The sequence below is a fragment of the Falco punctatus genome, assembly GCF_963210335.1.
Source record: "Falco punctatus genome assembly, chromosome: 5".
NCBI classification, from domain to species: domain Eukaryota; kingdom Metazoa; phylum Chordata; class Aves; order Falconiformes; family Falconidae; genus Falco; species Falco punctatus.
In genome coordinates this window covers 87,587,222-87,604,379 of record NC_137584.1, presented here as the reverse complement: position 1 = coordinate 87,604,379, position 17,158 = coordinate 87,587,222, and the positions used below count along the sequence as shown (strand labels likewise).

At 40.3% G+C, this 17,158-nt stretch overlaps 1 protein-coding gene across 5 annotated transcripts in view; it reads right to left on the bottom strand.

The window, feature by feature from the left end:
• Positions 1–594: 594 nt before the first annotated feature.
• The window catches only part of CNST (consortin, connexin sorting protein), a 61,708-nt gene continuing 45,144 nt past the window's right edge, over positions 595–17,158 (bottom strand). For all 5 annotated transcript variants that reach the window (XM_080390473.1, XM_080390472.1, XM_080390470.1 and 2 more), the window contains 2 exons: positions 15,396–15,531; positions 595–13,703 (listed from right to left, as the gene is read on the bottom strand). In XM_080390473.1, coding sequence (XP_080246599.1) covers positions 13,498–13,703; positions 15,396–15,531 — 342 coding nt within the window. In that variant the 3' untranslated portion in view covers positions 595–13,497. The remainder of the gene's footprint in view (positions 13,704–15,395; positions 15,532–17,158) is intronic.

Genomic DNA, 17,158 nt, shown 5'->3' with positions numbered 1-17,158 from the left:
TAAATTCTAGTGTCACCCTTCCTGGTGGTAATGACATCTTACAGTTGAAAAAGAATCATTACCGAGGCTGTGTACAAATAAAATGTTTTCATATGAAACAAGGAACTCAATAAGCAAAATATTTTAACATATATTAATAATCTATGGCATATCTTTTCAGAAAGCCTAATTATTTTAAGGGCCAAAGGATGAAACTTCTGTGATAATGAATAGTCTAATCTTTCATAACTGGAACTAGGTCAACAACAAATTAAATTACCCAGCCAGCATGAAAAAGATGAATTGCAGGAAAATTAAAACTTGCTATTAAAATAGATTTCCAGCCTCTCTTGCTAACCTACCTGGAAGGGAAAAACCAGTAGTATCAGGATGTCAGTGCTGTGAGAAGGAGTGAGGCAGTGTTGTGCTGCTTCCCAGTTTCTGAACTGCAACAGTATAAGAACCAGAGATAAAATTTACACCAGTATAGTAGAAACAACAGGAAAGTTATTGCAGCCAGTTATGGAATTTTTTCAGTATGTCTGTTATTGGAAAAATAGGAGATAGATAGCCTGAAATTAATTCATGTTGCTCTCAAATCATAGCAGTGAGATCTTTTTCTCTTCCTTAGCTCTTTTTTTTTTTTTTTTTTTTTTTTTAAGTAAAGGGTGTCTCAAAGCATTTAACTGGTTTTAGGTAGGTGTCGAATCTACTGGAAATGCAATTCTTCAACAGGGCTGCACTGTAATGGTGGGAGGGAAACGAAGCAGCCTTCCACCCCAGCCATGTCCTGTGGAAGGATGGCTCAAGGTGCAGCGTGCGGGGAGCAGGGCTGCTCGTACCCTGGTATCCCCTGCGGGTAAGTACAAGGTACCAGAGGGCGGAAGAAGGGGGAGCAAGGTCTGGCTGCCTACTCGGTGGCTCTGTTCATGGAGATGTAGGCATACACTACAAGTGAAGCATATGCAGAAGCCTCATGATATCAGGACCTCTGCACCAAGCAGTATGACACTGCTTGTGCTTTAAACACTAATTATAATAGTAATAAAGTGCATACCTCCAAGATTAGAAGATCAATAACAAATCTGTACAAGAAAAGTTGTGAGAATATAAAAATCTAGCTTTGCTCTAGCTAGAGGTGATGTTTCAAGACTACCAAAAGGCTTTTTCCCTTTTTGCTATGATTTTGTTTTGGAAGAAAATAGAAAGTGTTCTGATTCTGATGAAGCCACATACTTCAAAGTAATGCAGCTCTCTTGCTGCTTCTCTGAAGAGCACTATTTATTAAGACTGTAAAGTCAATGCCTCAAATCCCAGAAATAAGGCTGCTTGTACCTTGTGATCTGGGCTTTGGGTACCTATATATTACGATGTTGTCTTTAATTACATTAACATACCCTGTTGTCTCCAAGGATTCCTGTTCATGCAGTCACTGGGAAGCTATTCAGTATTCTTTTTGCTTTCCTTACTCAATGAATGGATTCCGGTCTTAGTTAAAATGCCTCCTCCACATCGGGTTCTGCTTATGAAACTATTAACTTGAAGTGATGGATTAGCACTAATTTAACTACAGTGTTTGAAGGCTTTCCTGTAAATATTGAGGTATTGCCTTCGAAACATAGAAGAGTTGATCTCTGCCAGCAAGTTTGCATAATTTGAGAGCAGGCTGCTGTACAATGCACATTAAAGTAGTGCAAGCTGGGCCAAGTTATGCATGGGCCATTTGTTGGTTTGAAGTGATTTTGAAATTCAGATTCAGTTACACTGGGAATCTGCAGTACACCTGAAGAAAAATCTTCTGCCGAAGGAGGAAAACTCAAAAGGAAGCAAATAACTTCCCTTAATAATACGCAGCCTTGGTGACATTTTAAGCCTAGACTTTCAGCAATTTGCTTTAAAAAGGCAATGCTGCTCACAGTAACAGAAGCAGCAGCAGCAGGAGTCTGTGACTTTTTGTAGAATGCGATATTTGAGGTCAAGAGACAATGAGAAACAAGAAACAGCCTGAAGAAAGGACAATACAGTTACATCCCTTCCTCCTCTCGCTCTCCCCAATTTGAATAAATTGGCAGCAACGAGTGTTTCATCACAAGGAGAATCCCAGTCATACGACCTATTTTCATCTAATTACATGACCTACCCTTCCCCTCCCCCCACCAAAGGGCTTTTTTACCATTTACTCACATGTGCCTGGGAAATCATGACACGTGCAGAAAAGCTGTACCTCAGTGAGATGTGCTGAGATAAGTACCTCAGCTATGCAGATCTAACAATTAATTTTAATAAAGGCTGATAGGATTATTCATCTAATGTCCATTTCTGATTTTATGTCTCTGTGACATAGGGAGAGGCAGCATTAAATGGTGGCTTCTCTGTATTTAATACTCCCAGCATCAACTGAAAAGAGTAGGAGAGGCAGGGGTCTGAAAAATGGGTACGCAGAAAGGTAACGACAGCACCGAAAAATGGGTGCAACCTGCTGCGAGCATATTCTTTTTCTATTTCAGTAATAGATTACAATAGCATCGCTCTTCTCTGCTACTACCTGGGTACGTATTTGCAAGGAAATGGGCAAAAGCTGTAACCTCTACCTTCCGCATAAAACCCCACAAGAAAGTCACTTACAAAAAGGGAAAAGAACCCAGAACCAGCAGGCAAGATGCCCAGATGTTTCTGCAGGTAAGGGCCGTTTCCACAGCTAATACCTACAGCAGAAGGGTGCTTCTAGAGGTGGTCACACTAGGGATTTTCTAGTTTGTGTTTGGACCAGAAGCCATGCCTTAATTTGGCTCGTTTTTTCCTTGATGTCAGCCTTCCCACGTTGTTTTCAAAATTTGCAGAGAATAGTTTATGATGGGCAATTGCTCAGTGAACCCAAGAATCTAAATCGCTAAATATAACTAAATCACTAAATCCCCACTAATCCTGTCACTACCCCAAGTTAACGCAGCAAAAAGCTTAATTGCTATAAATGCTAATAGTATGAGGGACAGACTTTCCGATTCTCTCTCAAAGCTTCTAGTATGAACACTTTCAAAAGCAACCTGCTTGAATTTTCCACAGTCTGTTCCTGCCCCCCCGGCTAACTACTGGTAATATTAAGACCGTTAAAAGCTCTACCCCATTGCAGACAGTCTAAAGTGGGAGGCACTAACAAACCTACATACTGCAGACACCAGATATTGAAATCCATCAAGCAACTGGTTTTACCCCTCCCTCCCATAGGGAGCTTTACCAAGTTTTATAGATCTGCTAAGATGCAAAAGCAGTTTGTAGTTCTACAAGTAGCTTAAAATAGCTGTAAAATCTCACAGTATAGTCATTAGGATGATAAAAAAACTGACAAAAAATAAAACCAGATGCAATTTCTTCACCTGATGGCACAGCAAAAAACCTCACAGGAATACTACAGTGTATTTTCCCATTTTTCAGTACTTCTTTCCTACGGCCCCTCTGAAACAGCTATCATTTTCACATTCTTTAGAGAGTTTTCTGTGAATAACAAGAAGGGTTTTCTTCTCTTAATCTTTCAGATGTGGGGTTCGTTGCAGTTACTTGTGACAAGGCAGGGTAACCATTTCAGACAAAGTGTGACTAGCAAGTTGCTGATATTGCTCGAAATGCTTCACTTCTGAGGTAACCATGACCCCACGTGCCATACATGGAACGTGTATCACTGCATCGCCCCAGGGAGCATCAAAGAACTGTCCCCATGACATACGTGGGGTACTGAAACACGGGAGAATTAAGTGATGTGCCTAAGACCACGTAGGAAATTCGTGAGGGCAGGCAATTAAATCAAATCCTCCTAAGTTCCAGTTCTTATCACCTAATCAACGCTCTCTCCCAACTACTTAAAATCATGTCACAGCACAGCCTTTTTGAGCCACAGCCAATATTTTTTTCTGGCCATATAAAAAAACCCTACTGAGTTAATTGGTTAAAAGGGATGTCATTCAGAGTCAGGAATAAAGGTTTGAGGAAAATAAAATAGAAAAGAATGTAAAGACAGGACTGAAGAGCAAGTGGTCTGCTCTTTAACAGTGCAGTTCAGAACAACAGCCAGAAAAAAATTAATTTTAAACTTGCCCCATCTCCTGTTAAACCATATTTAATTTCATGATTGTGATGCTAAGTGCTCTGTGATGGTAAGTACCACAGAGCATAACCTTTTCTCCTTAAGACACTATTTAAAGTTTGCCTTTTTTTTTTTTTTTTCATATTTGAATGATTTTGAAATCCTGAGACAGTCTCGGCAGCACATTCAAAACTTTCCGCAAGTATTTTTATGGTTTCCATGGTGCCTTTGTTGTGGGATCCTAAAGCCTTCAGTCTCTCATACTACATATTTTTACCTAAGGAAGACCAGCAGGTTTGGATTCTTAAAGCCTTTTGCGGAGTGCTCAAGATAGCTATTACTTTGAAATACTTCTGCAAGGACCACAGGACATCCAGTGCAGTCTCCGCTGTGCTGGACCGCAGGCACTACAACCTCAGGCTGAGTCCTGAAGGACTCTGCTTTATCTCCTGCAAGCAGAATATCCGACTCGCAGAGGGAAATGTGGTGAAGAGCATCTCCTCCAGGCTCCGGTGGACACGGACTCATTCCAGGCACCTCCCGCCTGCCTCCTCTCTCACTGCGGCAGCGTACGAGAGGACAGGTTGTTGGAGTTTCACAACTGAAACTCCAGGTGTCTTTATAGACAGCTCACGGCTGTTCTGCTTGGTTTTGAGAGACCTACAGCCACTGGTCATCTCAGTGGCCAAGGGAGCAGAGGCAGGAGCGGGTGCCTCCCTGGCTGCTCCGCAACAGGAATCACGGCTGTGAAAGGTCCCGGGACGAAGCCCAGTGGAGCGCCAGACTGCGTGGCAGTGTGGGTGGGCTGTGCAAGGCTTGCTCCGCATTGCAAAATGCAGCCGGTTTACCGAAAATACTGTTTCATCACCCTACTGCATGAGTCGATAGAGGCGGTTCTTTTTAATGGGGCCGTTTTATAATACATGAGTCACTCACTGCTAATGGCCATCTATTTTGCCCTTGTAGGTAAACCATGGGATATTACCCAGCAGTGAATTGGCTCAGAAAAGCAATGCCCTATTTATAGACAAATCTCAGGCAGTACATGCCAAAACAAACGAACAAACAAAAAAATACCACTTTACGATTGCTTACTCTTCCCTTTTGCTTTCAACTAAGGGCAAGCTTTCAACAACACAAATATTGAAAGGGGAAAGAGGTCATTAAAGGCATTTTGAGGGAACATCTGAAATTATTTTCATCTTTCACATTTGCAGACAGTGACAACAACATCCACTTCATGGTCAAAACATTTCTTTGCCTCACAAGAGCTTCGTTTCTGTTGGGAGGCAGAATCTGGTGACCGCTACTGCTTTCCACATCGCTTTGTTTCCTCACACTTGGCACAGCAACAGGTATTGTGTTAAGCCCAACAGAGCTGTGAGATTGTGGCTTGATTTTTTTAAATAGGATTCTTAATAGGGCCTGCTCTGCTGAGCACTGTTGCTTCCCTGGTAGTTAGCAGAGCATGAGTAGTAAGGGTTAGATGGCAAAACACAAAGCGACTACAGACAGCTTGAGCCTCATTTTCTGACGACAAGAGCTGCCATTATACTATGTGTTCCCGTTCCCACGTGGACCGTTGATACAATTTGCCTTAATACATATAAATAGCAACCAGCTACCACGGGTCTGATGATATCAAGCCCTAAAAATACGCTAAAATGGCATCTGGACTCAGTGCTGCAAACTAGAAAGGAAATTCATCTCTCGAATCGATTAAGATCACCACAAAATTTATGAGAATATAAAAATACCTTTAAACAGTCTTTGAAGCTGCCTGAAGTCAAAGATAATGTGAACAACAGGGTACTCATTTATCTTCCCTAATCTGTGTGGTCTTCGTGGGAACTGGGACCAGACAGAAGATCAGAAGATAGGATTTGTAAGCTCTGGTCCTGCTTTGCTTCTTCCTGCTATGTCACCTTGTACAAACGACTTAAACTCCTCCTAAGGAGCGCTAAAAGGAATTCAGCAATATTTTAACCATTAGCCTGTCTCCTCCCTGATGTCATTAAAGTATTGTGCATTTTTTTTTCTGTTTCTATAAAATCTGACTGGAAAAAACACATCACAGATACATGTAATTACCAGAAAGATTCTTCATTGTTTACCAATAAAATTTTTTCATCATCTTTGATCAAAGGTCTTTATTACATACTTTCTGTAGCCCTTTTGCCCATAATATACTCAGTCTTTACCTTTGTACAACCTTGAGAATTTGTTTCCCCTTACTTCATCTACTAATGTGTACGTAAAGCCTCAATCTTTGAATAGTCACTGACAAACCTCAGTATGTAATTTTTTTCCTTGTAATTCTTCAAATATACTTGTGTATTAATCATGGGGAGCCTTTTTGGAGCAATCGCTAGTTTCTATGATGGTAGATGCTGACATTTTGTTTCACTGAAATAGGCTGTATAGATCCTTAGTAATTCAAACCTTATGCTCTCTTCTGAGTCCTTTCTATAGTGCACTGAATTCAGCTAGCTCAGGAAAAGTAGCGTGAAAACATTCTTGCTACTATCATAGCCTCAGAGACTATCTACCAATCTCATTACAAAGTCCGGCAGAAGAGCCAGAAGTTCTAAGCTGTATAAACATAAGGATTTTTAGCATCACCTACAAGTGGCAAGACTCATGTTACCTCTAGCAAAAAGCATCAGTTCCAGTTCCTGGAGAATCAGTGGTTAATGCTGTCTATTTCTAATAAAAAGATGTCAAGGTAAACTGATGAATGGTTCCTAAATGAAAGTAAAAAAAAAAAAAAAATATATACATTTTTTAAAAAGTACATTTTTAGGTGTAAGGTTTATGTGGAAGTAACAATACCCTCACACTGCTCAACTTCCAGTGCATATATGGTTTCACTGCCACTTCTGACAAAACCATTCCCTCTGTGTGCAGGGCTGCCGGCTGGGAGAGCAGAACGAACACCGGCCAGCAGAAAGGGTGCACCGCGCTGGCACTGCCTCCGTGCATTGCAAAGAGCAGTTGTGGAATCTGGTCATGTTCCCCCAAAACTCTGAAAACCAGTAAAGTTTTCCCACTGCAGTACTAGGCACGTGGCACCTTCTGGAAAACAAACAAACACATGCCCTATAACTCTCACTCTGGAAGTTGGTTTTGGTAACAGCTTTAACATCGGTCGGTCTATGAAAGCACGAGAGTGGGACTTCAACTCATTTTCAGGGCCAGGCAATGCAATGGGACACAATCATTGACTGTCATGTGACAGAAGTGTTACTGGAAATTTCCCCAACAGCCTACAAATGAGTCCAATATCAGGGGCCCGTCTTGGCTAAAAGATGACACTTTGCCAGACAGTTTCTTGGCAAGAAGCAAAAGGAGAGAGCCAACTGATCTACTGCCATGCGAAGCTGGATTCAAACTTGTTTTCAAGAAAGTGCAGCTCAACAATTTTAGATTCATGGAGAACTTTGGTCTGGTATTAGACATGCCTTTGAAATTTGGGTGTGCTTCAGTGCAGTCTCTACATTTTTTATTTTAGCCTGTTGGCCATTAAAAACAAGCTCAGGATGAACCCAAGTGCAGAATCAGACCCTTGAATGAAATTCACTGATATCAATTCTGTAACATCGTAGCTGTCACAGAGCAACTCTGCAGAACAGCACACATCTACTCCCCACCATCACCTTCTTCAAGAGATGACCACCATCTCTGGACACTACTGAATGCAGTAAATCCTAGGCTCATGTTACACCAAAGAATTACCATGATATTTAATTCAAAGTAATACAATTCTCAAATGCTATCAGGGAGCCTCAAAGAACCAACATCTAAAAATTTCATTAAAAAAAAAAAAGGACTTTATAGTTAAAGACTTCAGGATTCCTTGGGTAGCTATCTTACAGAAAAATATTTAGATTGTTTCATTAAGGCACCTGGAAGGCAGCATCTGATCCTTCAAACACCAGCTGTTTATGAGTAATACAAGAATCAGTGTAAGTTTGAGGTTGTGCAGTCTCCATCCTCAGAGGGTTTCAAGACCTGACTGGGTAAAGCCCTGAGCAATTGGGTCGGATCTCAGCTGACCCTCCCTTGAGCAGAAGGTTGGACTAGAGGCTTTCTGAGGTCCCTTCCTAACTCAATTAACTTACGATCCTATGAATGATAAATCGCATGCTATTTCATACAAAGAAATGGTAAAGGGGGAGGGAGACAGAGGGAATAAAAGGGGACTAATTGGGACGCAGGCAAGGATAGAGAGGGCAGGGGTAGAAGGCTGTTCATGAGAAGGTTGTTGAGGAGAACCAAGGGATGAAAATGGTGACTGACAGATTCAGTGACCTCGGTCTGCAGCAGTACAGAACCAGCACAGCTGCGTCTACGAAGCCAAAGCCTGGCTTCTGGGCAAAAGTTTACTGACCGGTTCTGGAAGCCCATCCAGGTTCCTCAAGATTGCCAATGCTTCTGGTCAGGGGTCAGATTAAGACTCAGAAGCAGAAGATCAGCTGCTTGTCTTCCTGAAACCAGGTACCTGTCTTTACAGAAGACCAGTTTACAACAGCAATTTACTTCTACACATAACCTGGCCGCACTTCCAGGCTCCCAGACACTATGTTACGATATAGTTTGGTGCTGTGAGATGTTATCTCACAGGTTTCAATGAAATTCTATGAAATTCTCAATTTTTTCTACTTTTTCACTGTAGTTCTTAATTTTTTTGACCGTGAAAACCAACTTGAAAACAACACAAAGTTAACAAAACCAAAACAAAATGTATGAAACCGCCTCATTTTCTCTTTGGATTTTGCTGCCTCTTCAGCAGTTTAAAATTCTGGTTGGCCTCATTCCATGGCTTTTGGGGGAAGAGTCAAGAGTAGAGGGGTGCTCCAAAATGTGTTGGCATGTTCCTGTTCAAATCAGAGGCTGATGGGTTGGGTTGAGTTGGAATTGTTTGGTTTTTTTATTATGTATTTAATTAAACTCAAAGAGCAGACTGGCCTGTGACCACTATCCAGGTCACCCACCCAGTTCCTAGGAATTCTGAAACGTACCACCTGTCAATTTATTTTCAGAATGATGCAGTAAGGCAACATTTTAGTGCTTTAAACTCACCTGTCTAGAGGAACCAAGCTCTGTGAGGAAGCTGGGGTTTCATTTGACTATTAAACCAAACCAATCCACCCAGGAAAACTACATTACACCAAAACCCAAACAAAACGTTTATCCTCATTTTCCATTCTAGGTTGGGTTTGACCATGAAATTCTTATTGGAGGTACTGCTGATTTAGTTGAATTTCACAGAAAATATTTTCAGTATTTTTACGCATTTAGAAATCACAGTACCCAAAAAGGTTCATGTATTTTCTTTGGGACAGTTTTTATTTTTTATTTTTTTTTGCTACAGTATTTAAATTACAAGCTTGGGTGCCGGTTTCAAACACAATTATTTACTCCTTTTGCTAAAGGAAGCGTAAGTTAAATTTGTTACAAATAGTTATTAGTCCTTTCAGATGGTCTTGGTTTTACATTACAGTACAAAGTAGGCAAACATGTTTTCTTAGGAGGGTAACGTCCCTTGAGGCTATTGAGCGGAATAATACCCAGTCACACCAGAATCTGGACTTGCAATCTACTCTGCTTGATAGTTCAGGCTTGTCGTTTACTCCCCAAAACCCTAAACAAGAGTTTCCCTTTTCGTTAGGCTACTTTCTACTGCTTGTTACCAGGGCTATCCATTTTCCAAGTATGAAAGCAAAGACATTCGAAAAATCGTAAAGCATGGGCTGTGTCTAGATTACAAACTTCTGCTGGCATATCTGGGCCGTGAAATATCTGCTTACTGACACTGTTTTGAAAACAAGCCTGTAGTATAGGGGGGCTCCACTGTAGCACAGTGCCTTTCCAGGCTATTAGAGGTTAGGGTATTAATTACATCATCAGAAAGCCCTTTTTGGCAGCATATGCTGAATCTACATCAAAAGTCTTGTTGGTTTTGCTCTATCATAAGAATCTCTTTAAAGGAATTACGCTCAAAGAATAAACCAGAAGGTGGGGGTTTCTAGTAGAGCACTGCAGGTGATTAAGTGGCCACAACTTCTTTGAAGGTACACCATCAGCCTGAAATCCAGTCATATTTTAAGAAATTACTTTTAACTACTGTCAAGTACTGAACCATTCCCTGCATCTTCCTACCAACTACAAATGTTTTTTATACCAGCTTAGTATGTTTCCCCTACTGCCAAGCAGAACAGTCATAAAGACAGTGGCAGGGAAGGAAACAGAATAAAAACTTACATACCAAGAGCACAAATGCACAAAGAATGTGTGTGGGAAGCCTTTTCCTTCTCTTTTCTTCCTCCTTATAACAATCTTAGCTGTTGCTCAGCATTATTTTACCTCAAAACACTCAGACAAGGGAAATAACTGTTCAAATAAACTATTTCTTTTAGCTTGGATTTACCTATCAAGATTTTAACCCCTCAGGTCACCCAGGAGGAAGCAACATCACCAGCAACCTGAAGAGAACAGAGCAGACGGGAAGGCAGCACCAGGACTGCCCACACACTCCTTGGAGCTCAACGCAAAGCAAATGTTGTTAGGTCAGCAGCTGCAAGTTTGATAATGTCCTACAGACCATGCAAACTATTGGCACTAACCGAATTGTCACACGGAACAAGAATTGCTACCATCAGCTTTTTATAAAGGAATGCCAACAGAAATTAGATCCAGATTCAACCACTTGATTGCAAATGAGAAGTGAGCAGCTCCTATCAGGAACTGGGCAGCTGTGTGGATGTGCCCCTTCCCCTCCCTCAAATCCTGAGGGACTTTGCAGGGGTGGTACCTTGGCATAGGCTGGGAAGGCTGGAGAGATGCTCCACATTACCACACAAGTGTAAGGTGATGGAGTTACACAGAACGCCTGGCCGCTCATTTTTCGTTGCGTACATGGCGGTGAAGTGGTGCCCAGCCTCTCCACGATCTTCTTGTAGGCAGTTTTGCTGCTACTAGCGAGTCTTTGCACTGGGAATATTGCACAAAGTGGACATACCAGGATCTGGTATGATTTTAAACCGAACTGCTTATTAAAAATTGCTTTAACTTTAAATAGCTTTACAGTTAAATAAAATAATTTTTTTAAAATAGTTTTAATTAAATGAACCTAGAAGTAGAGGCTCTTTGATCTCCATATCTGATATACTTTTGAATAAATAGTTCTATATATACCTCTTGATCTTTTTGGTGATGAAGTGCACAAAAACTTATAAACAATTTTTTTTAAGCTGAAAACAACAGTTGTCTCTTAAGTAATAAACTTAATATCCTGAAACACACAATGCAAAGCTACAGAAACCCAAAATACAGTCTAACTACATAGTCACTATAAATACATATTTTAACTGAATGCATGCTTTTTACTTACTCTGTGAGTAAATTACCAAAAAAGAAAATTAAGATTATCTTTAAAAGAAAAACTAAATAAATAAACAAACCCAGACTTCAAATAATAAACTGAACCAGCCAGTAACACTTTAAAATACAAAAGTGTCTCTCCCTTTCTCCTTTAGATTAGCCCAGCATTATAATACTCTGAGGACAACAACCAAAAAATATACCAATCTACTGTTCTCAAGTTTCATTCTGAAAGCAAAAGTTTTCATTAATTTGGGCATTCTAAATTTGCTAGTTTAATATAAAGCTGCACATGAGGCTCCCTAAGGTATAAATAAACTAAGCCTCCACAGTGAAAAAAAGAGAAATCATACATGCAATTTATTCTAGGAAAAAAAAAAGTGATTTTAACTTTCACTTTAAAAACCCGTGAAGTATAACAGTGCGTTAGGAACAATCAAGCTCACTAGAGGGACAAATTGCTTGCAAATGCCAGAAAGCATGATCATTTAATGTTAAAATTCTGAGCAATATCTTGAAGATTTTACTTCATAGTATTTTACAAAATAATATTCTAAACCTGAACACACTGCATCATACAACGTTAGTAAGCAGGAAATCACGGAGTGAAGTGGACCCCTCAACAACGCTGTTTCCTGAGGTGAAAAGGAATCATTTCACACTAACACCTTCAGCAGGGCCAGGCCATCAGACTCTGTGCCAGAACAGTTGCCACATTTTGACCAGAGTGTGGGCCAAAGGCCTGTCTGTCGACTTCTCACCTTCACAGTCACGTCAGTGTTCCTGTCACATACCACGGGGAGGGCTGAGCACCAAGTGACAGAAATACCCACTTAAAATCACTCTTTGTACTGATTGAAATTGGTTTGTATGGCTGATAGAAAAAGAACAGATTACATAATAAAGGTCTCAGAACTGCAGGGCGAACAGATGCAAATGTGCTTTATCTGCTAGAAGGAGTGCCCTGGACTACCAACATGCCGCGGATCTGCAGTGAGCCTCTGAATCTCTTCTGCTGGACCAGTCCCGCTTTACACAAGCACTCACTCATGGAGAGAGGCTGCAGCACAGTGCAGTGATCCTGTGCACTCATCTGGGATGAATCAGACATGAGCCCTAATTGCAATGAAGATTCATAGATAAAGGCAAGGATCATTATTCCCCATTTATGGAGGAGAAACTGAGGCACAAAGTGATTACTGCAAGTCAGTGACGTAGCTGGACAGAAAACCCAGCTAGCTCCACACCTGCTACCAGGTGCTTTAAAATTGGCCAAAGTCACTTTAATATTTAACACGAATAATTTACTAAACATCTTACTTTTGTTTCTGTGTTTAGTGAGACCCATGATTTCCTTTTTAACCTTCCATTTCTACAACAGCCCACACAATACTGTGAGTAAAGTTCCAGGAAATTTAGTGAAATCTGCCAGCAGATTTATCCCACTCATGATATTCACCGTAAGCTAGAAGATACAGGGTCAGCCTGTTAAACACCAAATGAGGGCTCCGTGAATGCCGCTGCGCTCTTCTCACTCCACCCAAATAATTACATGGCTCACCAGGAGAATTAAAATGGAGAAAAATAGTAAGACTTAGAAGAAAAATAATGTTTCCATGAAACACAGACTTATTGCATGATAGCTGGAGGCAACACCTTTGCACAAACAGCTGTAAATTAAAGCTGTCCTTTTACTAAGCTTCCAGAGATTGCTTACACATTATGTGGCAATGGGAGAGCATATAGAAGACAGTCAATTTTCTTCTTCCTTCTTGCCTTGCCCAAGTTGTCGAAAAGCTACTTGCCTACTCTCACAAGGGTGAAGAGAATACGTTTTAATTCTCCCATACCACAGTGCTACAGTTTAAAATGTGAACATTTTGCCACCTGATTGCTAAACTAGAATTTTCTGGATTTCTAAGTAAAAGTGTAAGTACATCATCAAATACACATCACCTGCAGGTGGCAAGTGTTAGAGAACTTGAAATCACTACTTTTTTTCTACCCTCTCCAGTAACCGTTGGTGAGCTCCAGTGTGCTGTCTCCGCTCACTTCAGCTATGAGAAGGCTATCCAGTGTTTAAGTTCTTCTATACGCTGCAATATCTGGGTATAATAGAAATCCATGTTGGCTGCAAAATCAGTACACACAGGGGATTCCATGTCACCGAAGGTGCAGTACAGTGCAGTTCCTCCAATGCTAAGGAAAACAGTCGCGATGCACAGCAGGATCAGCAAAATACAGGAACCACCAGCTACTTCATCTGTAAATATAAGAGCACAAAAGGTGAAAAAGGATGATATAAAAAGCAATGCAAATGTGTCTAAGAAAACTTGAGCCAGGTTTTTCCATGAATGGGTCAGGAGGTAAACATACCTAATGCTCACCGTGTAAAGGGATCATAAAACATACCAGGAACTGTATGTTTCTCTACCCTGTCTTTTCAGAAACCTAAATAATTAAATAGCTTAATTTCTGCAACCTGCTTACTTGTCCTTGCTGATACCACTTGCAGAGTCATTCCACACTGAAGCAAAATACACTTAACTATAAGAACGTTGCACAGCCAAAGCTTCCTTCATGGAAATAGCAGAAATGAAATGAAATCTTTGAAACTACAATAAATGGGAACATTCTTGCTTCTTGTACTGACACTGACTCCACTACCATGAACTGTTGGTGTTTATTCTCCTATTTTGACTGCAAGGATAGACAAAGCAGTCAGGGTAGGCTAATGTGCAGGGTTATTTTACATCTCAGTTATTCTGTGTAACTCTTTGCATGACTGTTTATTCTACAGTAAGAGCAACAAAGAGGTTGCAGAGGTGCTGCTACATCCCCACAACCTCACTTGTCCTTGATAACTTGTATGGATGAACAACATCTACGTCTTCTGTCAGACTGAAGAGGCTCTAAGAAAATTTCTGAACTCCCTTCACTCTACATCTGGGATAAGAAACAGGAGAAAAGAAGAAAAAAAGAAGAAAAATTCAAGCACTTTTTTCTGTGTTTGAAATAACAATAACAAAACCAACAATGATGATAACAATAATAATAAATCTTCCCTTTTGAATCACTAAATCCCCGGGGAAAAAAAACATCACAGAATAAATTTTAATTAAATTTTATTTAAAACATAAATTGTTTTAAAATCATTTTTTTTTAATGAAAGATGGGACAAGTTCCCTTTTGGGTAGTGAATGGATTTTCCTTTCAGTGTATGAGACACAGTTAATACACTTTAGTACAAAAGACCTCCATTAATACCATTTAGTGGCTGACACACACAGTAGGTACAGGAAGTACTATCATTAGTAACCAAAAGTTACTAATCTCTTGAGTTGGAATGACAGAGATCTTCAACTCCAAAAAATGCATAACAAAAAAAATATATATGGTATTTCTTATGAGACTATTTAGAACATCAAAAAGGCAGTAAGGTGTTTAGCCAAATGTAATGACAATAAGCAAATATATATGGATGTTTAATTGTAGAGCACCATCAAAAATCTGACACCCTCCAATCCTGTGGTCACTAGGAAGGGCTGGAAAGCTACCTCTGGACAAAGCACAACAGACTTGTTTCTTTCGCATCCCTCTTTACCTACATGGATTACATTTAGGGAGAAACCTACACCTCCCACCCCTAAGCCCTAAGCATTAATGAGGGGATGTCCATTACATGTCACTTGTAAATTATTCAGCCAGAGGAAAAAACCTGACTTCAGTCTCAACCAAGCTTTAAAACAGAAATGTACTTACTGTATCTTTCTGTAGTCCTGTAACCCAAACCTGGTATAGAATAATCTTTGATGCATCACCTTCATTTATTACTTAAGTTTTAAAGAAACAAGGCAGTACATAAAATGAATGCCCATGTTGGTCTTGTGAACAAAAAGATCAACATCATTTGCACCGCAAGAACGCAACCCACGAATTAACAGCTTTAAATTACCTTGATCCAATGTGTCTTCCATTTCTTGGAATCGCACTCTTCTCTTTGTTTGCCTTTGCTGGACTTGCGTAATTGTTTTTCCTTCCCTATCATCTCTCTTCTTTAGTATAGACACTAATCCTTCCGCTGGGGCAATCTATCAGGAAATACAGTGAGTGGCACAAATGATGCAAGGCATGCAAGCATAGGATCTATTTGACAGTGACTCTAAGGAAGAAATGAGCTAAACAGTTGAATAATGGTTTCCACTCTACTTTTTTAAACACTGCAGCACCTGTGAAGCCTCCTTCTGGAATACATCAATTCCTTAACATTGCAGGACAGCTGCGGTATCATTCTGCTACTTGCCCTTAACAGCTATCAAAGTTAAATACACATACATTTACTGTTTGGATCATGCACTGTAGTCACTGTAACAGCTCCTTTGTAAGTTCACGTCATTAAATCACATGGGTTGGGGCAGTGGTGAGGAGGGTTCGTGTCAAAACCACCATCATCAGAGGGCAATGAGAAGTCAATGACACACTGACTATCCAAGATACAAACCTGCAGAGACAACCAAATCCTTACTGTGAGATTAATTTTCCAGCACTGCAATTGGTTCCCCAGGGTGGAAACAAGCTACGGTGGGGCCACAAAATGAAAAAGAGGTAACAGCACAGAAAAAGAAAGCTTCAATGCTCTGGATAGATTCCAGCTCCACATTGTAATAAGCTCCCCGCATACAGCGGCAGTTCAAAAATCCTTCCCTACAGGCTGGTCACCCAAATAGCGATACCATCAACAAGTCAATAGACCATAACTTCTCTTTCCATTGCTACAGCGTTTGACTTAGCTGCAAGAGTAAGCCATACTAGGATGTTACACCAGCCTGAGCAGTCTGTAATTTCCTAGTTACTAGAGAAATGAATGTAGGGGAAATACCAGGAGAAAGATGCCTTCCTGAGCAAGCAGTTCCCGGTGTGCTAGAAATAAACAGAAATGAAAATAGGAAGCATATTTAGACATGCCCTTTTTGATCTTGAGATCGTCTCTACCAGAAGAAGATTCTTAGTCATCTCTTCAGAAATCTGAGTAGCGCTTTTTAACACTTATTCTGTGGAATGGCAATAACATTTATTAAATTGAAAATTTGTATACATTTGTGCCACTGATAAGAAAACGCTTCAAATTTGCAACTCATCTATGTAGGAGATGACCTAAAATGCCTATAATTTTAACAAAAATTCAAAGTGGAAAAAAGCAACTTTAGGAAACATGTAGTTGCAGGCAACTGACTGCTTAACTCTGCCCACAATCTAATCAAGTTAGAAGACCATGCATGAAAACTCATTTGCATAGCAATTGTAAGAGCTGTAGAAAAACAGAAAACAAGTGACTTCATAACTTATGCTCCTAAACCAGCTTCATGCTACAAGCTTATTGAGCACATTGATGCATGCTGTAACTGGAGCGCCAGTGCACCAAACACAGCAAAACCCAGAGCACAATCCAATAGGCACCGCACAAGCACGGCATTTGGTGTTTGCAACATTTTAACTGGGAAATGTGGCAATTACATTTGCAGGTCTCCAGTCTGGCAGTATTTTATAGCGCTCAACTGGACAAATAATGGCGCTCTGAACAACTCACACAGTTGGCTACTACGGGTATATGCCTACGTCTAACAATTTTTCCCAAAATCCCAACTGAAAGAATAAAATTGATCTCTGCCACACTTCCTCTTTTGAAACTCACTTTCCCTTTTGATTATCTGCTCAAAA